The following is a 22,418-nucleotide window of genomic DNA, read 5'->3' on the forward strand; positions in this document are numbered from 1 at the left end:
ACAATCCGCAGCATGTCAATTGTTTGGTGCAGAAACGCTGCAGTTTTACACCTCATCCATTATGAGCGCAGGGCAAAACCGCAGGGCAAAACCGCAGAAAAAACGCAGCACTTTGTCCTGCGGATTTCCTGCGGTTTTCTCTACAAAATCCGCAGAGACTAAAAACTACGTGTGCACATAGCCTAACAAAATTAGGACGTGGCTTACAATCTGCTCGGATTACTTCTCTGTGCTAAACCTCAGTCTACATTATTTATATATGTCATCAATTAGTTGTAAGCAGCAGAAATGGCACATGAGGATTTGCTCAAAGTTTCCTGTTTCCTTGTATTATTGGAAGTGTTCACACTCTGCACAGCTGTATTTTCAGATACAAATAACACTTGATCCTGCAAAAGTGAACACTTAAATTTAAAAAACAAGTTTACATTAGTTAATTTAGAAAGGAAGAAGCATTATGGAGCGAAAAACACTCAAGCTCCTAAGCGTAGGATCACACAAAAGTAACAGGGTTTTTTATGGATACACTGCAATTTTTTAATATATGAAATGATCTAGAAGCATATTTCATATGAGGAAAAAAATCATCCAAATTTTTTGGAGGAAGTTCTGTTGACATAGACGGGCCGCTGCTCTCCTGACCTGACGGCTTCATATATTTCTAGATTTTACATTGACCTGTAAAATTACTCATCAGATCTCTCATGTTACCAGAAGAAAAATTTCCAATGTCACTGGGATCTATTAGCCATACACAGTATATGGACAGAAGTATTGGGACTGAATGTAAGACCCGAATTCACAGGTGTACTATTATCCAGCCCCCATCCATGCAGATCATTGTATTACAGGGCTAAGCTAAAATTCAGTGATGCCACCATTGTAACAAGCCAGTTTGTGAAATTCCTTCCCTCCCTAATTTTTTTAGCAATTTTTCAGGTGTTCTAGGCAGAATCCACCTGAAAAAAAAGTTTATCTGCAAATAGTCTAAGGCTATGTTCACACTTTGATTTTTAAGCAATTGAAAGCCTCTTTCTATAGTACCAGCAAAAACTAAGATTTCAGAAAACTTATGCATATGCTTCTTTGTTTTTTTTTTTTCTTGACTGAAATGGAAAAAACTGAGGCATTTCACTTCTTTCAGCTGTAGAAAGCAACGATCTACTTACTGCAAACAAACAGCAACAATGTTGACATCAGTATTTCCAGCTTTTTTAGGTGGGTGAAATGGGGGCAGGTTCAGCCGGATGCAAAACCCATTTAATTTTGTGATTTTCTCAAGTTTAAACCAAAATGTCTTGGTCTCCTCACCTGAGAATAGTAGTTCAGATTAACACAGTTTAAATAAGTGATGAGATTCTATTAAACAATGCCTGTCCATTTCAATGCCCGAGTCAAGTGTGAAAGTAAGCAATGTCCGACCAACTCAATGCACTGCCAATGTGTTAGGTAAACTATGCCTGACCAATTCAACCCTCCCCGCTACTTTTACATTTGCAATTGTGTATTTTTTTAAATCAATGCATTGTTATTCTTTAGAACAGTCACTATTTTTCAGACATATAAAGCTTTTTAAATTAAATTTGATCAAATTGCCCTTTTTTCCCCACAGACGTCTTGCATTGCTGACATAACACCTATTGTTTACACTTTGCCTCTTCATGCTTGCATGGTAGACACAAATATGAACGCTTGGATCCTTAAAAATGCCGCAAAAAAGCCAGCGAAACTTGTTTTGTTTTTTCTGCCAAGAGATGAGGTTTTGGCTGCAGAAAAAAGCAACATGTGAACATAGCCTAAGAGTTTAGAAATCACAGCTACAAAGTGGCAGACTATATAGTTATGGTATTCTAGTAAAAGGATCCAGCTCAACGGATATAAAATGTGTCTTTATTGGTAAAGTTTTAAAAGCATCTTCACATCCAGAACTGAGTCGATCAGCAACATCACCACATAGCACTCTGCCCAGTGTTATTCTATGGGGCAGCTCAGATCTGCAATTATTTGTTCATGCCGATACGGTGATTGGCAGCGAGACTCGGCTCACTCGCACCCATGCAAGTCTATGGGTGCGTTTGAAACATTGGATGGCACTCAGATATCACCCCAGTCCAGTCCGATATACGCCGTGACAGGCAATGAAGATGATGGAGAAAGTGCCTGTGTGGTGAATCATGAGAGAGGATTGGAGCACTGACACTTGTCTCCCACTGGCAGCAGAGCAGCAGCCAAGGGTCATTAGTTTATGGCAACCGATGTTTTGAGCTGCTGGGCTCGGCGCGCTTAACACAGCGGGAGAGCGGCTGGGTTCGGCGCGCGGTCCACAGCGGGAGAGCGGCTGAGCTCGGCGCGCGGTCTACAGCGGGAGAGCGGCTGGGTTCGGCGCGAGGTCCACAGCGGGAGAGCGGCTGGGTTCGGCGCGCGGTCCACAGCGGGAGAGCGGCTGGGTTCGGCGCGCGGTCCACAGCGGGAGAGCGGCTGGGTTCGGCGCGCGGTCCACAGCGGGAGAGCGGCTGGGTTCGGCGCGCGGTCCACAGCGGGAGAGCGGCTGGGTTCGGCGCGCGGTCCACAGCGGGAGAGCGGCTGGGCTCGGCACGCGGTCCACAGCGGGAGAGCGGCTGGGCTCGGCGCGCGGTCCACAGCGGGAGAGCGGCTGGGCTCGGCGCGCGGTCCACAGCGGGAGAGCGGCTGGGCTCGGCGCGCGGTGCACAGCGGGAGAGCGGCTGAGCTCGGCGCGCGGTCCACAGCAGGAGAGCCGCTGAGCTCAGTGAATAGATACAAGCTGTCGAAGTGACATCACCGCTGCAGCCAAAACAGAGAGGAGCAGTGGAGAAGAGCAGTCACTGGACCGAGTGAGGGAAGAGTATTATTTTTATCTCGTATCAGATGCCATAAGCTGAGGTCATTCCGGCCATAGAGTAAACCACCATGGTTACTTACCGGTAGCCGGTTTTTCCAGTACCCATGACAGCACCACATGAGAGAGAGGGATCCGCCCCGCCAGGACAGGAACCTACTGAAATATAAGGGGCGGCACCTCTCCCCCGCTTCAGTTGGTTACAGAGCATTGAGAGGACTTCCCGGTTAGTTACATGTTTATCCAACACCACATCACACAAATACACCCCGTTAACGTGCTCACCCATACAGTGAAAAAGGGGGGGTGATATACGGGTGCTGTCAAGGGTTCCAGAAAAACCGGCTACCGGTAAGTAACCATGGTGGTTTTCCCTTCACCCATGACAGGACCACATGATAGATTTTTGGAGACTTCGAATAGGGAGGGACCACCACTTGCAGCACCCTTCTACCAAAGGTTAAGTCAGCAGAGGAGGATAGATTTAATCTATAGGGTGAGGCCCAGGTAGCGGCCATACAAATTTGCTCAATGGATACCTCTGCTTTTTCAGCCCAGGAGGTCGCCACGGCTCTGGTGGAATGAGCCTTGATGCCGTCCGGAATTGGAACACCACTAGCTGAGTAGGCTATACTAATGGCCTCCCTAATCCATCTGGCAATAGTCCCATTCGATACTCCATAACCCTTCCTGGCACCCTGGAAGGCTACAAATAGGGACTGGGACCTCCTCCACTGGCTAGTTACTGATATATACTCAAAGAGGGCTCTTTTAACGTCTAGATTATGGAATTTCTCCTCTCCTGGGTTTTTTGGATTGTCACAGAAGGAGGGGAGGACAATTTCCTGGCTTCGGTGAAAATCTGATACAACTTTCGGTAAATAAGCAGGGTCTGTTTTGAGGACAACCCTGTCCTGGTACACCTGGGTATAAGGTGGATTAACTGAGAGGGCCTGTAAGTCACTCACTCTACGTGCCGATGTAAGGGCCACTAAAATAATGGTTTTTAGGGTAAGATATTTTACTGGTAGTTGTTGCACTGGTTCAAATGGCTCCTTCGTGAGAGCTTCTAACACAAGGTTTAAATCCCAGGGAGCTATTTTTGGCAAAGGGATTGGTCTAGACTTCTGGCAGGATTTAATGAACCTGGCTACCCATCTGTTTGGTGCTATATTGCAGTTATATAGAGCGCCTAGTGCTGAAACTTGTACTTTGAGTGTATTTACCACTAGGCCTAGCTGTAGTCCTGCTTGTAAGAACTCTAAGATGGCCTTGATCAGGGGTTCTTCGGTCTTCCTAGGAACTGCAGAAACTTATTCCATGTCCTACCTTATATATTAGTTGTTACTGGCTTTCTACTTTTCATCAGTGTAGCCACCAACCCAGGGGAGAACCCTCTATTTCTTAAAAGTGACCTCTCAAATTCCACACCGTCAGATGGAACCCCTTGACTTGCGTGTGGAATACCGGACCCTGAGCTAGCAGGTCTGGAATGTCTGGCAGCACCCATGGATCTGAGAGGGACATCATCTGTAGTAGTGAGAACCAGGGCCTTTTTGGCCAGAACGGGGCTATTAAGATCACTCTGGCCTGATCTTCTCTTATTTTCTTCACTACTGCAGGGATTAGAGCTACCAGAGGAAAGGCGTAACCCAGTTTGAAATTCCACGGAATTTGCAATGCGTCCACTGCCCATGGGTCTTCTTTTGGGTTCAATGAACAGAATCTTTTTACCTGCCTATTGTTTTTGTTGGCAAAGAGGTCTATTACTGGCTCTCCCCAAAGTTGTACTATCTTCTGGAACACAGTGATTTAGGGCCCATTCTCCAAATCAGATTTTATGTTCTCCACCCCTCTGATGTGTAAGGCCATTAGCGAGTGTAGGTGTCGTTCTGCTCTGCGAAAGATCTCGTTGGTTTCAGTCATTAGGGAGTGTGACCTTGTCACTCCCTGGTGGTTGATATAAGCCACTGTCACTTTGTTGTTCGACATGATCCGGACATTGCGGCCCTCTAGACTGGGGATGAATATCCTTAGGGCTTTGTTTACTGCCCTTAATTCTCTTAGGATGGAAGATGCGTTTTGTTCTTGGTGTCCCCAGGGCCCCTGGGCCTTCCGTCCCCTCAGGTGTGCTCCCCACCCCGAGGAACTTGCGTCCGTCAGAATCACATCGGATACTGGCCTGTGCCATAATGTCCCTGCTACTAGGTTTGTTCTGTCTAGCCACCATCTGAGAGAGGTTTTGACTTTTAAGGAAAGTTCAAGCCTTCCTTCTAAACGCCCTTTTAGCAATTTCTGTGCTGATAGGATTTCTGCTTGCAGTTGACGGGTATGAAATTGTGCCCATCTGACCGCTGGAATACAGGCTGTCAAAGTGCCTAGTAAGGACATCGCACCCTCTCAGGGTCGTGTGAGGTTGGTCTATTGCTGCCAGGGTCATATTCCTCACCTTTTCCACCTTGGCCTCTGGTAAAAGACATCTTTGCTGTTCTGAGTCCAAGATGAACCCTAAAAACGTTTGCTTTTTTAGGGGTTATAGCCTTGACTTTTAGACATTCACCATCCAGCCCAGTCTTTGTAGGGTATTTGTTACCCTTTCCACCTGTTCTGTGCAGTGGCGTTCCGAGTTGCCCACAATTAGAAAATCGTCTAAGTAGGGTATTATAATTGTGTTGTGGATTCGGAGGAAGGCTGTCATTTCTGCTACTACCTTCGTGAACACCCTCGGGGCTATGGATATGCCGAATGGAAGGGCTCTGAACTGAAAATGTCTTGAGGTTGACCTGGATGTAGAGAGCTACCCTTAAGTATTTTTGGTACTCTGGATGGATCGGGATGTGGTACTAGGCATCCATTAAGTCGACTACGGCCATAAAACAATTGTGGTGTAAGTTTTATGGCCGAAGTCACTGACTCCATTTTGAAGGTCTGGTTTTCTATCCATTGGTTGAGGCCTCTGAGGTTTATAATCGTCCTGAATGAATGGTCTGGCTTTTTTATTAGGAAGAGGGGTGAGTAGAAACCCCTTCCTTCCTGTTCGCTTGGAACCTCGATCAGAATATGTTTGTCCAGCAGACTTAGGATCTCTGCCTCTTGGGCCAACTGCTCTTCTAACCCTTTCCTGACGGGGGTCACCACAAACGATGCTTTCAGCCATTGGAAAAAAGGAAATTTTAGGCCTTTTTTTATGATGTTTAAAATCCAAGTGTTGGAAGATATATTTTCCCAGGCCTGATAAAAGAGCATCAGTCTCCCCCCTACAGGGATACCGGCGTCATTGTGGGGACTTCTTTGCGGATGAAGCGGCTCCCCCAAACATGAATCCAGACTCCTTTTTTGTCCTCTCATCTTTTCCGATCCCCCGGAGCACGGCCCCTATTGAATTTTCCCCTCCAAAAGGGCGGTCTTCTTTGATCTCCCGTAAATCTGGGGAAGCCCTTTTTCCTGTCGCCTGCTTTTTCCAGGATGTCGTCTAAATTTTTCCCAAAAAGAAATTGTCCATCACATGGAAGAGAGCATAATTTAGCTTTTGATTGTAGGTCTCCAGGACAGCCTTTAAGCCATAACGCACGCCTTGCAGCGTTTGATAATCCCGCTGCCCTTGCCGTCAATCTCATGGAATCGGCAGAGGTGTCGGCCAAAAAGGCGGCTGCTCCATGTAGAAGATACATATCTCCTAAAAAATTTTTCCTTTGACACCTTGGATGCGAGTTTTTCTTCTAGCTGCTGTAACCAGATCACTAAGGAGCGGGCTTTGCAGGTGCCGGCTAGCTATTGCTGGTTTCAGTCCCCCTGCCGCTGCTTCCCATGCATGTCTTAGGTAGGAGTCTGCTTTTTTATCTAGCGGATCTCTCAGCACTCCTGAGTCTTCTAGGGGCAGGGCCGACCTTTTGGATGATCTTGTCCCATATTTCCGTTTCTTTAGGCTCAAAGGGGTATCTCCTTTTTCTTTCGCTAGGGGGCTCTGGCATATAGCACACTCTATTATTCCTTTTGCTCCCTGCTTTTTTGCTTTTTCCCTAAGGAAAACAAAAATAACACACAAGAAGGACCCTATTAATATTGGTCTAACATTCTCGAAGATCACTCACCACCCACAAAGTCGGATACCCGACTCTGAGGCTGCGTTGGAGCATGCTGTCTGCGTTCTCTCGACCTCGAGGAATCCCTCGATCTGTGGCGCGGGCGGCTGCTGCTCTTGCCGTTTGAACGGCTCCAATGTTTACGTGCAGAGGTCTGCGCCGGGGGCGGAGACGGTGAACGCTCCTGCTGTGACCCCATTGTAACACCTGGCCGTCCTGCGCCTTGCCCTCCTTTTTGTAGGTGTTTCCGGTGAGTGGTCGGTACCCCTCCCCCCTGCAACCGCCGGCCGCTCTTCCTCTTGCTGCGGTCGGCGCCACACCAGGCACCATGTTGCCGTCGCGTCTGACGTCAGCCGGGGCACTCCCAGGGTGCCTCGCGGCCGCTGACGTCAGAAGCCGGAAGCTGCTCCGGCTTCCCCTGTCGTCCCCAGGAGAAGGATCGGGCGCGCGCAGGGGGAGGGAGGCACGGAGGAGAGCCCCGCTGCTGAGGCCGCCATTCCGTACCCGCACGAACCCGGGGCCTGCAGGAGGGTCCCCGGGGACTGCGCTTCCAGGCCACCGACGACCGGCGCTGCAGGTAAGCTGACCTGCTCTTCCCGCGCCAGGACGCCCCTGGGTCCATTTTCCCTGACAGGCACCGCCGCTGTCGGACTGGGATCCCGTTCCAGGACAGGAACCCAACTGAAGCGGGGCAGAGATGCCGCCCCTTATATTTCAGTGGGTTCCTGTCCTGGCGGGGCGGATCCCTCTCTCTCATGTGGTGCTGTCATGGGTGAAGGGAAAATTCTGGATGTTAAACCAAAAAACACCAAAGGGGGTAAAATATGAAAGCACAGCAATTTTACATATCAATGGATATAACCAAATTCCATGTATCAAGAACCCAGTGGTATCTTTGCTGGCCAACTAAATGGATAAGTTGAAGACAACAGGACAGTTGGCAAATTAAACAACAAAGCAAGGAAAGGACAAAACCGACCATAAGTCCAATGTTAAATAGGTGACACAAAATGTATTAGTATAGCAGGAAATTAATAATGAATGAAGAAAAATCAATGTGCACATAAAATCTTTATATGCTAATAAGAGCGCTAATATCCAGGAAAAAAGTAAAAATTCAATATTAAGATGTACTAAAAATCATGAAAATCACAATAATATGCATACAATATCATGTGAACAAAAAAAAATTGTAACCAACAAGTATATAAAATGTGCATATATGAACAAATGTGCAATGTAATCACTAATAAGGTAAAGAGTAAAGTGCAAGTGCTGAGGACACCAGTAGGTGTCAGTATGTATCAGGGCTGTGGAGTCGGTAAGCCACAGTTGCGACTCCGACTCCGGCTCCGACTCCTTCATAAATGGCCAATTCATAACAAATTTACTGTTGTAAAATATTAAACATCGTGCTTATTCAGTTTCTCACCATCATATAAGTAATCAGACCACTTAGAGCAAAAACTACATTTATTAGAATACAATTAGAATATAGCAAATAACTTTTACAAACTTTTCTAAACTGTAAGTAAATATGCAATAAATACTTTTATGCAGTTAATAAGAAGAAATCTATAAATTTGTCCTCAGAAAAAGTATTGCCTCTGTCAGATCCTCCTTCATGGATGCCCTCAAATCTGATCTAATTATTTTGAGAGCAGAGAACAACCTCTCTACACTAACTTGTGTTGGTGGCAAAGCAGTAACCACTCGGGCAACATCTCTGACAATGTCAGGATACAGAGGAATCGCTTGTTGCACTGTTATTTTTGATGAACGGTCAAATTTCTCAATTTCTTTTAGTGCACATGAAAAATTCTGCTGAAATGTACTGGCTGTGTTCCTTGATGGGGATGACTCTTCTTCTATGCGGGAACGCTTTGCACGGTCTTTGTGATCCAAATATTTTTCGAAATTAAATTCTTCATCAGTTGATGATGAGGGTGAAGATGTGGCAGGACGACCAAATTCTTCTTGTTCCTCCTGACTGTTCTGCAACCCTTTCATCCTTACTGCTATTTCAAACAGAGCTTCTTTTCCTTTACTTAGCTGTTGATCATCTAGAAGAATCCGATGCATTGGGTCTACATAAACAGCTGCCAAAAGAATGTTATTTTGTAATAGTAGCTCCTCTCTCCGTTTCATTGATGTAGCAATGCCACTTGCAATTAACCCTCCTCTTTGGGACAGGCGAAACATCAGGTTCTTCCACTCCTTTAAGAAAATACCTGGAGTTAAGTCCTCTGCTTGTAATTTTTTAGTCACTGTAAATGGGTGCTCTAGCAATTTTTCCAGCTCAGTCACCTGATTCCACTGACTTTCATTTAGCGTCAGTTGAGGGTTAGCCATGTCTACAAGAAAGGTTTTCAGTTCAACCAAGCGCTGAATCATTAAGTAAGTACTGCCCCATCGTGTGGCTTGATCAATAATTGCCCCTTTTCCAGCACGTCTCTTCAAAATTGAGTCAACTTTAGGGGTTCTGGCAACAGTAGCCAATTTTCTCACCTTGCCAATCAGTGCAGCAGCATGTCCTTCATGCAGACTGTCTCAGCCAGCTGTAGCGTATGCACAACACAGCGCATGTGATGAATGAAAGAACATATTGACACAGTTTCAACAAGATCATCTAAACTATCATGTTGCTGTTCATCTGAAGCAACTTCAGTTTGCTCCTCAGTTACAATACTGTCTTCCTCTATTTCAAACATTTCTGTGTCTGTGGACCCAGAATGTTCTTCTAGCTGCTGGTCACCATCATTACTCTCATTCATTAGCTTAATAGTACTTATCATATTTGAAGTATTGTCAGTTACGAGAGAAAGAACTTGCTCTTTTTTAAGTTCATAGTCTTGCAGAACCTTTTCCACCAAGACCTGGAGAAACTCACTGGTGTGATGAGCTTTGGTGTCTTTTACTGCCAATGTCTTGGTAACTATTTCATTTTTGTCACAAACAAATCGAACATTGATGGCAAAATAGTTCACTCTCACGTGTGCAGGCATCCATTTTAAGAAACAGAAAGCGTCCCTTGAGAGTTTTTTTAAGTTCTTCCTTTTGTTTAAAAGCTTCTTCGATTACTAATTTTCTAATACTCTCTCTCTCTCCAGAGAAACACCAAGCTTGCGGGCCATTTCCCCATTCAGACACATAAAAGCTGGTCGTGAAAATGATGAAATAGGCACACTATCCTTTACAAGCTCTATGATCTGTTTTTTAAATGTATCTACTGTCATTGTCACAGTAACTTTGTCACTGACAAAATATCTTGCAACTGATGGCTGCAAAGTTCTCTGCTCCTTTGTTTGGCTGGAAGAGCTGGGCACTGGTTCATTGGTTTGGATGCAGTCTCTCATCCACTGCTTTCAGTACTTCTGGATGAAAGCACTGTAAATGTCTCTTTAGATTAGAAGCTCTGGTAGGAGCATTTTTATCTTTGCCTGAATATGCACTCATCTTGGCTTCACAGCATTTGTTTTCGTCTGGATCATTTGTCATACACTGACAGACATAATGTTTTCTATCTTGAGTGATGGTGAAATGTTCAAATACAGCTGATTTAATGTGATGCTTCTTTGACATTCTCAGGTTTTTAATTCTGCATTCACAATCCAAATGACAATTGTTTTTCCTAAAAACAATTGTACAAAATTATTGCCAGGTCGTACAACTGATATAGTGGTCAGTAATACTGTTATTATTCCTCATGTACTCACAGTTAACTGATGCAAAGTTTGTTGAAAGGATAATACTTCTTACAGTCTTCCTCTTCTGAGTAGCAGGCAGCTGTGAGATGCTTGGAAGACACACACCTAGTATGATCTAGTCTAGAGGAGGAGCTTTACTACTAAGAATTTGCAACACATTTTCACTTTCAGTTTCATACATTGTAAGTAGGGGGGTTGGGGCAGCATGAGGTTAACCAAGTATAAGATTAGATAAGGGCAGTGGAGAACAGTGACACACAAGAAGTAAGAAATGTCTATCTCCAGCAGAACTGCTTATCACTGTTGTTCATAGTTTGATAGAACATATATATTTGAGTAACATTTATAAAATTCTTATGAAAGTTCAATTATGAAATATTAATACATTTTTTTTAAAAGCTGGAGTCGGTACATTTCTACCGACTCCGACCAAAACTAACTCCGACTCCACCTCCACAGCCCTGGTATGTATACATCATACACCTCAAGACCAAAGCAAAATCCACGTAATGAGACTAAAGAATATATAAATCCAAAATTATGAGATAACTTACAGTGTAAAATGCTCCTGGTCTCCTGGATGGGCGCCCCCACAACGCGCGTTTTGGCACGCTGCCTTCGTCAGCATGCCGCGTTTTGGTCTTCTCATCCAACATCAGTTCTGGACGTCACAAATGTTTTTTCCAACGTACACACTCCAAAATTTTGTGAAAGATTGGAAACTATTATAGCTGAAAAGGTGACAACCTGTTTGACTCTATATTAATACTTATAGATGTAGAATGGGAGGACAATCTGCAGGTGTAATGTGCGGTTGTCCAATACTTTTCTCTATAGTGCAGCTTCTTGACATATACTTTACAATGGCTCTGTGGCTGAAGCAGTAAGCCTTCGTTCTGCACATCTGAACAGGCCCTATGAATAATCATCAGCCACTAGTAATAATCTAGTATAAGACTCATGATGACAGGAAGAACAAATACAAACAGTTAAGGGGTGTTTAGTATGGCGACTGTTTATTCAGGTCCATTCAATGCGGGACAATACAATACATTAAAAGCCTTTCCCCCACTGATTTATTTCTGAAGCTTTGGACACTTAAATAAAAACGCCAACCTCTTCTACAGACAACAGCAAAATAGTACAGCAACGTTAACATATTTTTGTCTTCATATCAAAACAGGTTTTCAAGGCAACAATATTAATGCTCCTCAGCACCAGCGAGGACTGGAACACAGAACATCCCATGTGTCCCAGACCCCTGGGCAAAGGAGAAGTATAAAGGAGACCATTGTCCCCGAATAACACCAATGTGTTTAGAAGGGACTGAATCCATCCATATCTCCGGGATTAGGTGCTCTTCTTCTCATCACCCAGCAAATTCACTGTGGCCCGTTTAGCTAAAAAAAAAAAAAATAATAATGCTGTAGATTTTGTAAAGCAAGACATTTCTCCCATAGAGGAATATGCAAATTGTCTCTTCAGACAGGAAGAGGACTAGAACTTTAGTGCCACCTATTAGAAGTAGCAATCCTAAAAGTCAATGTCGACCCTTAAACACAGGGTTTCCCAACTCCAGTCCTCAAGGCACACCAACAGATCATGTTTTCAGGATTTCCTTAGTATTGCTCAGGTGATAATTGCTTCACCTGTGCAATACAAAGGAAATCCTGAAAACATGATCTGTTGGTGTGCCTTGAGGACTGGAGTTGGGAAACCCTGCTTTAACAAGCCTAGTTACATGACTTAGGATAAAAGCCAAAACCAGAATTTCAATTTGCAGACACTGTGTTTCGGGGTACTGCCCCTCGTCAGTGTAAAGTGTGAGATCTGGTTTGGCTGTGTGAGAGGCGTCTGACCGATATCCAACAAGTATTGTTTCTCCTTGCGGAGATTGACATGCTAAACATGCCGAGATGAGGAGACTTAAAGCCGCAATGCTCCTCTGGGAAATATGCAAATTGTCTCTTCAGAGAAGAAGAGGACTAGAACTCTAGTGCCACCTATTGGAAGTAGCAATCCTAAAAGTCAATGTCGACCCTTTAATGAGCTTCTCGTCACACACAGCCAAACCAGATCTCACACTTTGCACTGACAAGGGGCAGTACCCTGAAACACAGTGTCTGCAAATGGAGATTCTGATTTGGCTTGTTGGAAATCTCTCATAGAGGAGTAAGGGTTTGCGATGAGGGAACAAGACTGTCTACATTGGTAAGGCTCAACTCACAGCAAGCTGCACAATCAACAAATTACCTTCTTTGCCAATGGTGTCTGCAGTCTCTGAAGCCTTGTCTTTAATGTCCTTCACCAGGCGGTCCATCTGCATCTCATGTTTCAGGAAGAAGGGGCGGATGATTTTCTTGTACAGCAGCTCAGCACCATTGGATGGGCTGGGAGCCATACACCACAGGAGGAATGCACACTGCAATAAAGAAAAGGAAAATATTATGTACTGAAGCCAGTCTGGCACTGCCACTACTCATTGTGGTGGATCCATCATGCTGATCCTTGTGACCCATCATACCCACAGAGAACTTATGCGTTTCTTGTAATGTGGAGGTCTGCACCCCATGTGCAGTTTGACAATGACCCCACACTAAGCAGACAAACGCCAGGGACCAGAACCTACATTACTCATTCTGGCTATTTGAGACAACCTGTAAATACAGAAAGCATCTAGGGGAGAAATAGCCATCATGTCCGCCTTATATCTACCCGTGAGCAAGCTATAAAAACCATCCGTCTTGGTGTTTCACCACCACAGGGTGTGTATGGGCACTTGCGTTTAGCTTTTTGTACTACTGCAGCGGAGACATTACATTGACTGCAGTGGTAATACGCGTGGAGATCGGCGATGTCCGTAGCAGGAGAGCCGCTGAGCTCAGCGCGCGGTCCGTAGCAGGAGAGCCGCTGAGCTCAGCGCGCGGTCCGTAGCAGGAGAGCCGCTGAGCTCAGCGCCCCGTCCGTAGCAGGAGAGCCGCTGAGCTCAGCGCCCCGTCCGTAGCAGGAGAGCCGCTGAGCTCAGCGCCCGGTCCGTAGCAGGAGAGCCGCTGAGCTCAGCGCCCGGTCTGTAGCAGGAGAGGTGGTTAGATACAAGCTGTCGAAGTTGCATCACCGCTGCAACCAGAACAGAGAGGAGCAGCGGAAAAGAATAGTCACTGGACCAAGGTCCAGATTTGCAGAACACTAGCACATTTCCTTTAAAGAAAACTACCAATAGAGTATTTAGGAGTGCACATAAAAAAAATTGGAAAAGAAGCACTGCAACCTTTTTTTTTCCCTTAGCAGATATACTTACATCACTTATTCATAATTCTCTTCCCTCAGTTATTTCTATACACCCCCCTTCATTGTAGGAAGTTGGGTCTTGTGGTCTAAAGTCTAACAGCCAGTCCAGTACATGCGCTAATTTGTCGGCAGGATGTCAGCCTCTGAATTCCTGTGGCTGCGGCAGCTCTCGGACTCCTCCACCCAGCGTCATATAGGATACAAGGAGACTCTGCTGTATATACACATCACTCGGGGTACACCCAGACTTCGCTGGCTATATATCAGACAGGATACAGGAAAACTAAATATATCAGGTGACAGCAGCACTGTGTCACTGATCTATCAATTGCCACTGATAGACAGGAGCAAGAGAAATATGACAAAAATATTGTATCATAGGTCACTTAGTCTAAATGAAATGGAACCAGAGGGGTGAAGAAAGAATTAAGACGGCAGATAACCCAAATGGGACACTGAAACAGGGGTACACAAGACAAAATCCTCTAAATTATTCTTCCATAAGTATGCTGCACTACATACATGTATATATACAGGTTAAAAAGGGTCTTTAACTCACATATTATTCCCACAGCTCCTGAGTATTCTTTTTTCCCCGCTATATGGTCCTTTTTATCTACTGCTCACAGGATAATATTGCAGAGTAGCCTAAAGACCCGCCCCAGAGGATCCTGTGAGCCACAGCCCTTTATTAAGACCATAAAAAAATAAAACACTAAACACAAAAGGCCCAAATTCTTGGAAACATATGGTGGATTTTCTAAACAAAAAAAAAAACAATTGAATAGTAAGGAGAACAGGTGGAATAAAATAAGAGCAGAAAATTAAAATTGCAACTTTTGAGCTGGTAACAAGTCCTCTATACATTGTGTGCAGAATTATTAGGCAAATGAGTATTTTGATCACATCATCCTTCTTATACATGTTGTCCTACTGCAAGCTGTATAGGCTTGAAATTCAACTGCCAATTATGTAAATCAGGTGATTTGCATCTCTGTAATGAGGAGGGGTGTGGTCTAATGACATCAACACCCTATATAAGGGCAACTTCCTTTCCTTTGGCAAAATGGGTCAGAAGAGAGATTTGACGGACTCTGAAAAGTCAAAAATTGTGAGATGTCTTGCAGAGGAATGCAGCAGTCTTGAAATTGCCAAACTTTTGAAGCGTGATCACCGAACAATCAAGCGTTTCATGGCAAATAGCCAACAGGGTCGCAAGAAGCGTGTTGATAAAAAAAGGCGCTCACTAACTGCCCATGAATTGAGGAAAATCAAGCGTCAAGCTGCCAAGATGCCATTTGCCACCAGTTTTGCCATATTTCAGAGCTGCAACGTTACTGGAGTATCAAAAAGCACAAGGTGTACCATACTCAGGGACATGCCCAAGCTAAGGAAGGCTGAAAAATGACCACCTGTGAACAAGAAACATAAGATAAAACGTCAAGACTGGGCCAAGAAATATATTAAGACTGATTTTTCTAAGGTTTTATGGACTGATGAAATGAGAGTGACTCTTGATGGACAGATGGATGGACCCGAGGCTGGATCAGTAAAGGGCAGAGAGCTCCACTCCGACACAGACGCCAGCAAGGTGGAGGTGGGGGTACTGGTACGGGCTGGTATCATCAAAGATGAACTTGTGGGACCTTTTCGGGTTGACGATGGAGTGAAGCTCAACTCCCAGACCTACTGCCAGTTTCTGGAAGACACCTTCTTCAAGCAGTGGTACAGGAAGATGTCGGTATCGTTCAAGAAAAACATGATTTTCATGCAGGACAATGCTCCATCTAAAAGAAGAAAAAATAATGACATGGCCCCCTTGTTCACCTGATCTGAACCCCATAGAGAACCTGTGGTCCCTCATAAAATGTGAGATCTAGAAGGAGGGAAAACAGTACACCTCTCGGAACAGTGTCAGGGAGGCTGTGGTGGCTGCGGCACGCAATGTTGATAGTGAACAGATCAAGCAACTGACAATCTATGGATGGAAGGCTTTTGTGTGTCATCGTAAAGAAAGGTGGCTATATAGGTCACTGATTTTTTTTTTTTTTTGAATGTCAGAAATGTTTATTTCTAAATTGTGTGTTGTTATATTGGTTTACCTGGTGAAAACAAACAAGTGAGATGGGTATATATTTCGTTTTTATTAAGTTGCGTAATAATTCTGCACAGTAATAGTTAACTGAAAAAACATATCCTCCTAAGATAGCCAAATCTAAAAATAACCACTCCAACTTCCAAAAATATTAAGCTTTGATATTTATGATTCTTTTGGGTTGATTGAGAACATAGTTGTTCAATAATAAAAAAAATCCTCTCAAATACAACTAGCCTAATAATTCTGCATGCAGTGTACATACTCTTATGTAAGAACACTGTTTGGCTGTATATGGACGTCAAACAGCGGGGTACCTCCTAACATGGAGGGTGGGTAACAGATCGTTGCACTGTATGAGTGGCTCCTGTTCTCACCCACTCATACCATCTTTTTATAACAAGGTAATTGGACCGAATGGTTGCCATGTAAATTGTACAGTGCCTGGCTGCTCACACTTTCCTCTGGCTCGGGTTTCCAGGGCCGCTGAGCGGAGATGGAAGAGAACCCATTCTACTGAGCATTTCAGTGTAGGGAAGGTGACCTGACGGACGGACGGACTAGTCAGAGTGAAGAAAGATAGGTTTGCACAGTGTAGGTAGGAGACAGTGATTACAGTGGGGAAACAACTAGAAAAGTGTAGTGGACGTGCAGTACCTTGGGATGACCATTAGATGGCAGGGTGGAGTGTGAGCAAAGGACTTTACAGCAGCTTAGGGCTTTAGAAACCGTTGGTCATGGGGGGCGTGGTGACAGTTAGTGACAGTTTCAAGGAACCGGGGAAGTTATAAATTCTGAGGGAGGGTTCCAGAAGATTCCAGTCCCCAGGGGGAGCCCAGGTGACAGGAGGACTTCGCCAGTCTGTGTGCCCTGAGGAGAATCCGACCAAGGGGACTGAGGAGAGGGAAACGTCAGGGGGAGGTCCTGACAGAAAGATACCGCAGAAGAGACGAGGCAGTGAGTGCCGTATACCGTATTTGACACGACGACTGACCAGTGAAAGCGCTGTTGGTTATTGGGCCTAGGGCGGCCACAGTGGCGGACCTGGCAGGAGCGTCGAATAAGTGAAGGAGGGACAGTACGCATATGTACCTCCCTATTGTATAAGTACGGTGTGCAAACGGCTCTGGAAACGGAGGGCCGATAAGTGAAGAAACGTGCGGTGTGCTGCGGAGGCCGTCAGGCGGACGGCAAGCAAAGAAATAAACTTGGACCTGTTGCACCCAGAATCTGCCTCATCGTGTCTCTGTTATCATCGCTGCGCGGTTCAAAAGTAGGACCACCCCCCCCCCAGCTCGGCACCCCACCACCGACACTACATCAGCACATACAAGCAGTCCGTTGCCAGCTTTAAGTCCACGCTCTCTGCCGCAAAACAAACTTACTTCGCATCTCTCATATCCTCCCTGTCTCTCAACCCTAAACAGCTCAACACTTTCAATTCTCTACTCCGTCCCACAGCACCTCCTCCCCCTCCTCTCATTTCTGCTGAAGACTTTGCCTCCTTCTTTAAGCAGAAGATCGACACGATCAGACAAAACTTTGTCCCGCAGACCCCAATGCCCCTCTTAGCCACTCAGCCCTGATCTGCAAAAGCCAGCTTCTCCACCATGACAGAAGATCAGCTCTCCACCCTTCTGTCAAGATCACACCTCACCACTTGTGCCCTCGACCCACTCCCGTCTCACCTCATCCCTAACTTGGCCACAGTCTTCATCCCATCTCTAACACACCTCTTCAACCTTTCACTTACAAATGGTGTCTTTCCCTCATCCTTCAAACATGCCTCAATCACACCCATCCTCAAAAAGCCCTCCCTTGACCCATCCTCTAGGTCTATCGCCCGATATCTCTTCTCCCTTACGCCTCAAAACTACTGAAACAGCATGTATATCTTGAACTGTCCTCCCACCTCTTCTCCTGTTCCCTCTTTGACCGGTTACAATCTGGCTTCCGACCGCATCACTCAATTGAAACTGCCCTAACTAAAGTCACTAACGACTTACTAACCGCCAAGAGCAAGCAACACTACTCTGTCCTCCTTCTCCTGGACCTGTCCTCTGCCTTTGACACCGTAGACCATTCCCTCCTGCTACAGACTCTCTCATGTCTTGGCATCACAGACTTGGGCCCCATCATGGATCTCATCATACCTAACAGATCGAACATTTAGTGTCTCCCTCTCACACACCACCTCCTCACCTCGCCCCGTCTGTCGGTGTTTCTCAAGGCTCTGTCCTAGGACCCCTACTATTTTCAATCTACACCTTTGGCTTGGGACAGCTCATAGAATCCCACAGTTTGCAGTACCACCTCTATGCCGATGACCCGCAGATCTACCCATCTGGACCCAACCTCCCCTCCTTACTGACTGAAATCCCACAATGTCTGTCTGCTATCTCAGCCTTCTTCTCTGCTTGCTTTCTCAAACTGAACATGGACAAAACAGAATTACCGTAATCATCTTTCCCCCATCTCACTCTACCCCTCTACCAGACCTATCCATCAATGTCAATGGCTGCTCTCTTTCCCCAGTCTCGCACGCTCGGTGCCTTGGGGTGATCCTCGACTCTGCGCTCTTTCAAACCACATATCCAAGCCCTCGCCTCCTCCTGCCGCCTCAAACTCAAAAATATTTCCCGGATCCGCTCATTCCTCAACCACGAAACCACAAAAACACTCGTGCATGCTCTTATCTCCCACCTTGACTACTGCAACCTCCTACTCTCTGGCCTCCCCTCTAGCACTCTGGCACCACTCCGGTCCATCCTACATTCTGCTGCCTGACTAATCCACCTGTCTCCCCGCTATTCCCCAGCCTCCCCCCTATGCCAGGCCCTTCACTGGCTTCCTATTGCCCAGAGGCTCCAATTCAAAACCCTAACCATGACATACAAAGCCATCCACAACCTGTCCCCTCCATACATCTGTGACATGGTCTCTAGGTACCTATCCGCACGCAACCTTCGATCATCTCAAGATCTCCTTCTCTACTCCCTCCTTATCTATTCTTCCCACAACCGCATACAAGACTTCTCCCGTGCTTCCCCCATACTCTGGAACTCTCTGCCGCAACACATCAGACTCTCACCATCAACGGAAACCTTCAAGAAGAACCTGAAGACTCACCTGTTCCGACAAGCCTACAGCCTGCAATGATTCTCGGTCTACTGAACCACCGCACGACCTGCTCGACCCTCTCCTAGTGTATCCTCACCCATCCCTGTAGACTGTGAGCCCTCGCAGGCAGGGTCCCCTCTCCTTATGCACTTGTGTGTCCCTTGTCTTACACATGTTTATTATACTTGTCTATATTTCCCCTTTTCACATGTAAAGCGCCATGGAATAAATGGCGCTATATAAATGCATAATAATAATTCTGAGCCATCCATGTCAAGATTTTTATTTTTTATTTTACAGAACAACTAAAACCTTTAAAAAACACAGACTCACTGCTGAATGTGTGAGGTATGCAAATAATGAGACAACTGATCTAAACCAAGACTGGATTCTGAACCGAGAGGTCGCACCCAGCTGCCGGCTTTACAATACATACATATTTACAGAAGCTATGGGTGTGGGAGCAGTCTGTGGTCACAAAGGATTCCTGATTGAGCCACAAGGCCAGAATCTAATAAAGGTACATTCACAAAATCTCAGCGCATTCTTAGTGGTATGTAAAAGATAATACATTAATGATATATTGACTCTGCGTGGAGGGGGAATTAGTGGTAGTATTGGGGAGCCTGGCTTAGGGCCCCATCACACATAGCGACTCACCAGCGATCCCAACAACGATATGACCTTGTCAGAATCGCTGGTGTGTCGCTACATCATCGCTGGTGAGCTGCCAAACAGGCAGATCTCAGCAGCGATCAGGACAGCGACGGCGCGGGTAACAAGCGCGCACGGTGCTTAGAAACCCGCTGTTTACCTTGGTTACCAGCTCCCTGCACCAGCGCGCTGGTATCTAAGATACACAGCGGGTAACTAAGTGACGTGCGCCCTTAGTTACCCGCGGTTTACATTGGAAACCAGCGTCCAGCTCGCTGATTGCTGGTTTCCCGCCTGCCACATGCAGCGATGCGTGCTGGCCAGCGGGAGACCAACGTTCAAAAAAGGTCCATGGCATTCGGGCACGATCAGCGATACCCGGCGGGGGGGGGGGGGGGGGTCGCTGATCCCTGTCACACCCAGCGATATCGCTGGTGAGATCGCTGTTGCGTCACAAAAGTTGTGACTCAGCAGCGATCTCGCTGTGTGTGACAGGGGCTTAAGTCTCCACTGTAGACAGAAGTAGGGACAGATAAAACCATAGGAAAAAAAAAAAAAAAAAACTGTATGAACTCCAATCATTCAAAGTAAACTACACTACTCCCTAACTTCAGGCAGAACTTTTCTTCTGTTCTAAAATCAGACATCAGAACAGAATTTATCTAAACTGGACAAAATAACTACAAAATGGCAAAAATTCAACTACTCAAAATAAGTCTGGTCCTAAAGTCATCCCTTAAAGCTCGGATTCAGCAATGCATTTATTTTATAAAAGGAAACATGGGAGACCCTGCAACTTGTCTAGTCAAAAAAATGCTATAAACCTGCAGATATGGGGTTAATCTGCTGGTTACTAGTGTTCTGAAGCTGTGTGGCTGCCACAGAGCCCAGCAACTGGAAATAAATTAACCTTATTCCTGCCGACAGCCTCCAGCTTTCAGTCACAGAGGTGCAGCTTTCAGTCACTAATAGTATATAGTGAGTGGTGGCTGTGATCACACAGGCTCAGCAGTGCATTAGTACAGAGGTGGCTGTCCGTCAGTGCCGGGGCGTGGTACAGCTGCCGATTACTATGTACTGAGCAGAGACTTTACTGACAAAGCCGGAGGCTGTTGAGAGGAATAAAATTAATTTCCTTCTGGCAGTCGGGCTCTCGGTACAGTGGCTGAACAACTTTAGAACATTATTAACACACACAAACACACCAACCAATTAATTTTAGCGTAGAATTTATAAGTAGTGATTTATATGTGCTCATGGAAAAATCACAGAGCATTCAGATAAAAGGTGGGAACCAACAAGAAAACACCAAATAAAGGCCATGAATCCTTTACCTCCAAACATGTATTATTTTTGGTGCTAATCTTATTTTATTTGTACTCTAAAGGGGGCTTTCACATAGCGATATCGCTAAAGCGTCACCGATTTTGTGACGCAGCAGCGATATCGCTACATGTGATACTTACCTCCGACATGCTCACCCGCTGGCTATCGCTGATCGCGCTAGATCGTCCACGTCCATTTCTCGTCAGCTTCCCGCTGGCGCCGACGAGCGAGCTATGGACGCGGACGGAAGACGGCGGTCATCGCTTCGTCTGAAAGGTAAGTACGACCGCCGAGCATCGCTACATCGCTGGTGAGATCTGCCTGTGTGGCAGCTGACTAGCGACCATTTAGTGATGCACCAGCGATCCTGACCGGGTCGTATCGTTGTTGGGATCGCTGGTGCATCGCTAAATGTAAAGGGGCCTTAACACTCTTGCACTTTATGATATGTTTTCTGAATTCTTTAGCTTGTGCTCCTCTATTCTACTACCATTTTAGGTCTCCATAATATACCACCTTATATACACACCTCATTCCATTGTTTGAATTCTGGCATCCCTTATTATTTTGTCTTAGGCTGGGGTCACACTGCGTTAAGGAAGTCAGTTTAACGGATTGCATTACACCGCGGCATAGCGCTGTGTAACGCAATCTGTTAACGCTGCCATTAACCCCCATTGTCGGGCGCATCGCCAACGCATGCCATAATCGGCATGTGCTAGCGATGTGCCGTCATTCTGTGACGGACCCTCGGACGCAGGCTGCAGCGTCCAAGGGTCCATCACTGCTAGCGCAGATGAAGCATCTGCGCTAGCGGTATAGCATAACGCGATCACGTTATGCGATAGCGTTAACGCAGCCCGTCAATGCTATGCGTTGAACGGACTGCTTTAACGCAGTATGAACCTGGCCTAACTTACCTGATTTCTTGTTTTATTTCTTGTACTTTCAAACAATTTTAATCCTTTCTGTTTATATGCTCAGGCACCCCTTGCTTTCAGTGTCACCATTTCACCATGTATTTATAATAAAGATGTTCTAATATACTTAGCAACCTAGTAACAGCAAGGCCGAAAAAAGACATTTGTCCATCCAGTTCGGCCTATATTCCGTCAGAATAAATCCCCAGATCTACGTCCTTCTAAAGAACCTAACAATAACTGTAAGATACAATATTGTTAGGCTCCAGGAAGACATCCAGGCCTCTCTTGAACCCTTCGACTGAGTTCGCCATCACCACCTCCTCAGGCAGGGAATTTCAGATTCTCACTGCCCTAACAGTAAAGAAT

At 45.7% G+C, this 22,418-nt stretch overlaps 1 protein-coding gene across 2 annotated transcripts in view; it reads right to left on the minus strand.

The window, feature by feature from the left end:
* Nucleotides 1–11,635: 11,635 nt before the first annotated feature.
* The window catches only part of REEP5 (receptor accessory protein 5), a 57,977-nt gene continuing 47,194 nt past the window's right edge, over nucleotides 11,636–22,418 (minus strand). For both annotated transcript variants that reach the window (XM_073551223.1, XM_073551278.1), the window contains exons 4-5: nucleotides 12,900–13,068; nucleotides 11,636–12,046 (exon numbers count right to left, since the gene is read on the minus strand). In XM_073551223.1, coding sequence (XP_073407324.1) covers nucleotides 11,997–12,046; nucleotides 12,900–13,068 — 219 coding nt within the window. In that variant the 3' untranslated portion in view covers nucleotides 11,636–11,996. The remainder of the gene's footprint in view (nucleotides 12,047–12,899; nucleotides 13,069–22,418) is intronic.

This window comes from Dendrobates tinctorius, unplaced genomic scaffold (assembly GCF_039654945.1).
Source record: "Dendrobates tinctorius isolate UK_male_01 unplaced genomic scaffold, ASM3965494v1 ptg000003l, whole genome shotgun sequence".
Lineage (NCBI taxonomy): Eukaryota > Metazoa > Chordata > Amphibia > Anura > Dendrobatidae > Dendrobates > Dendrobates tinctorius.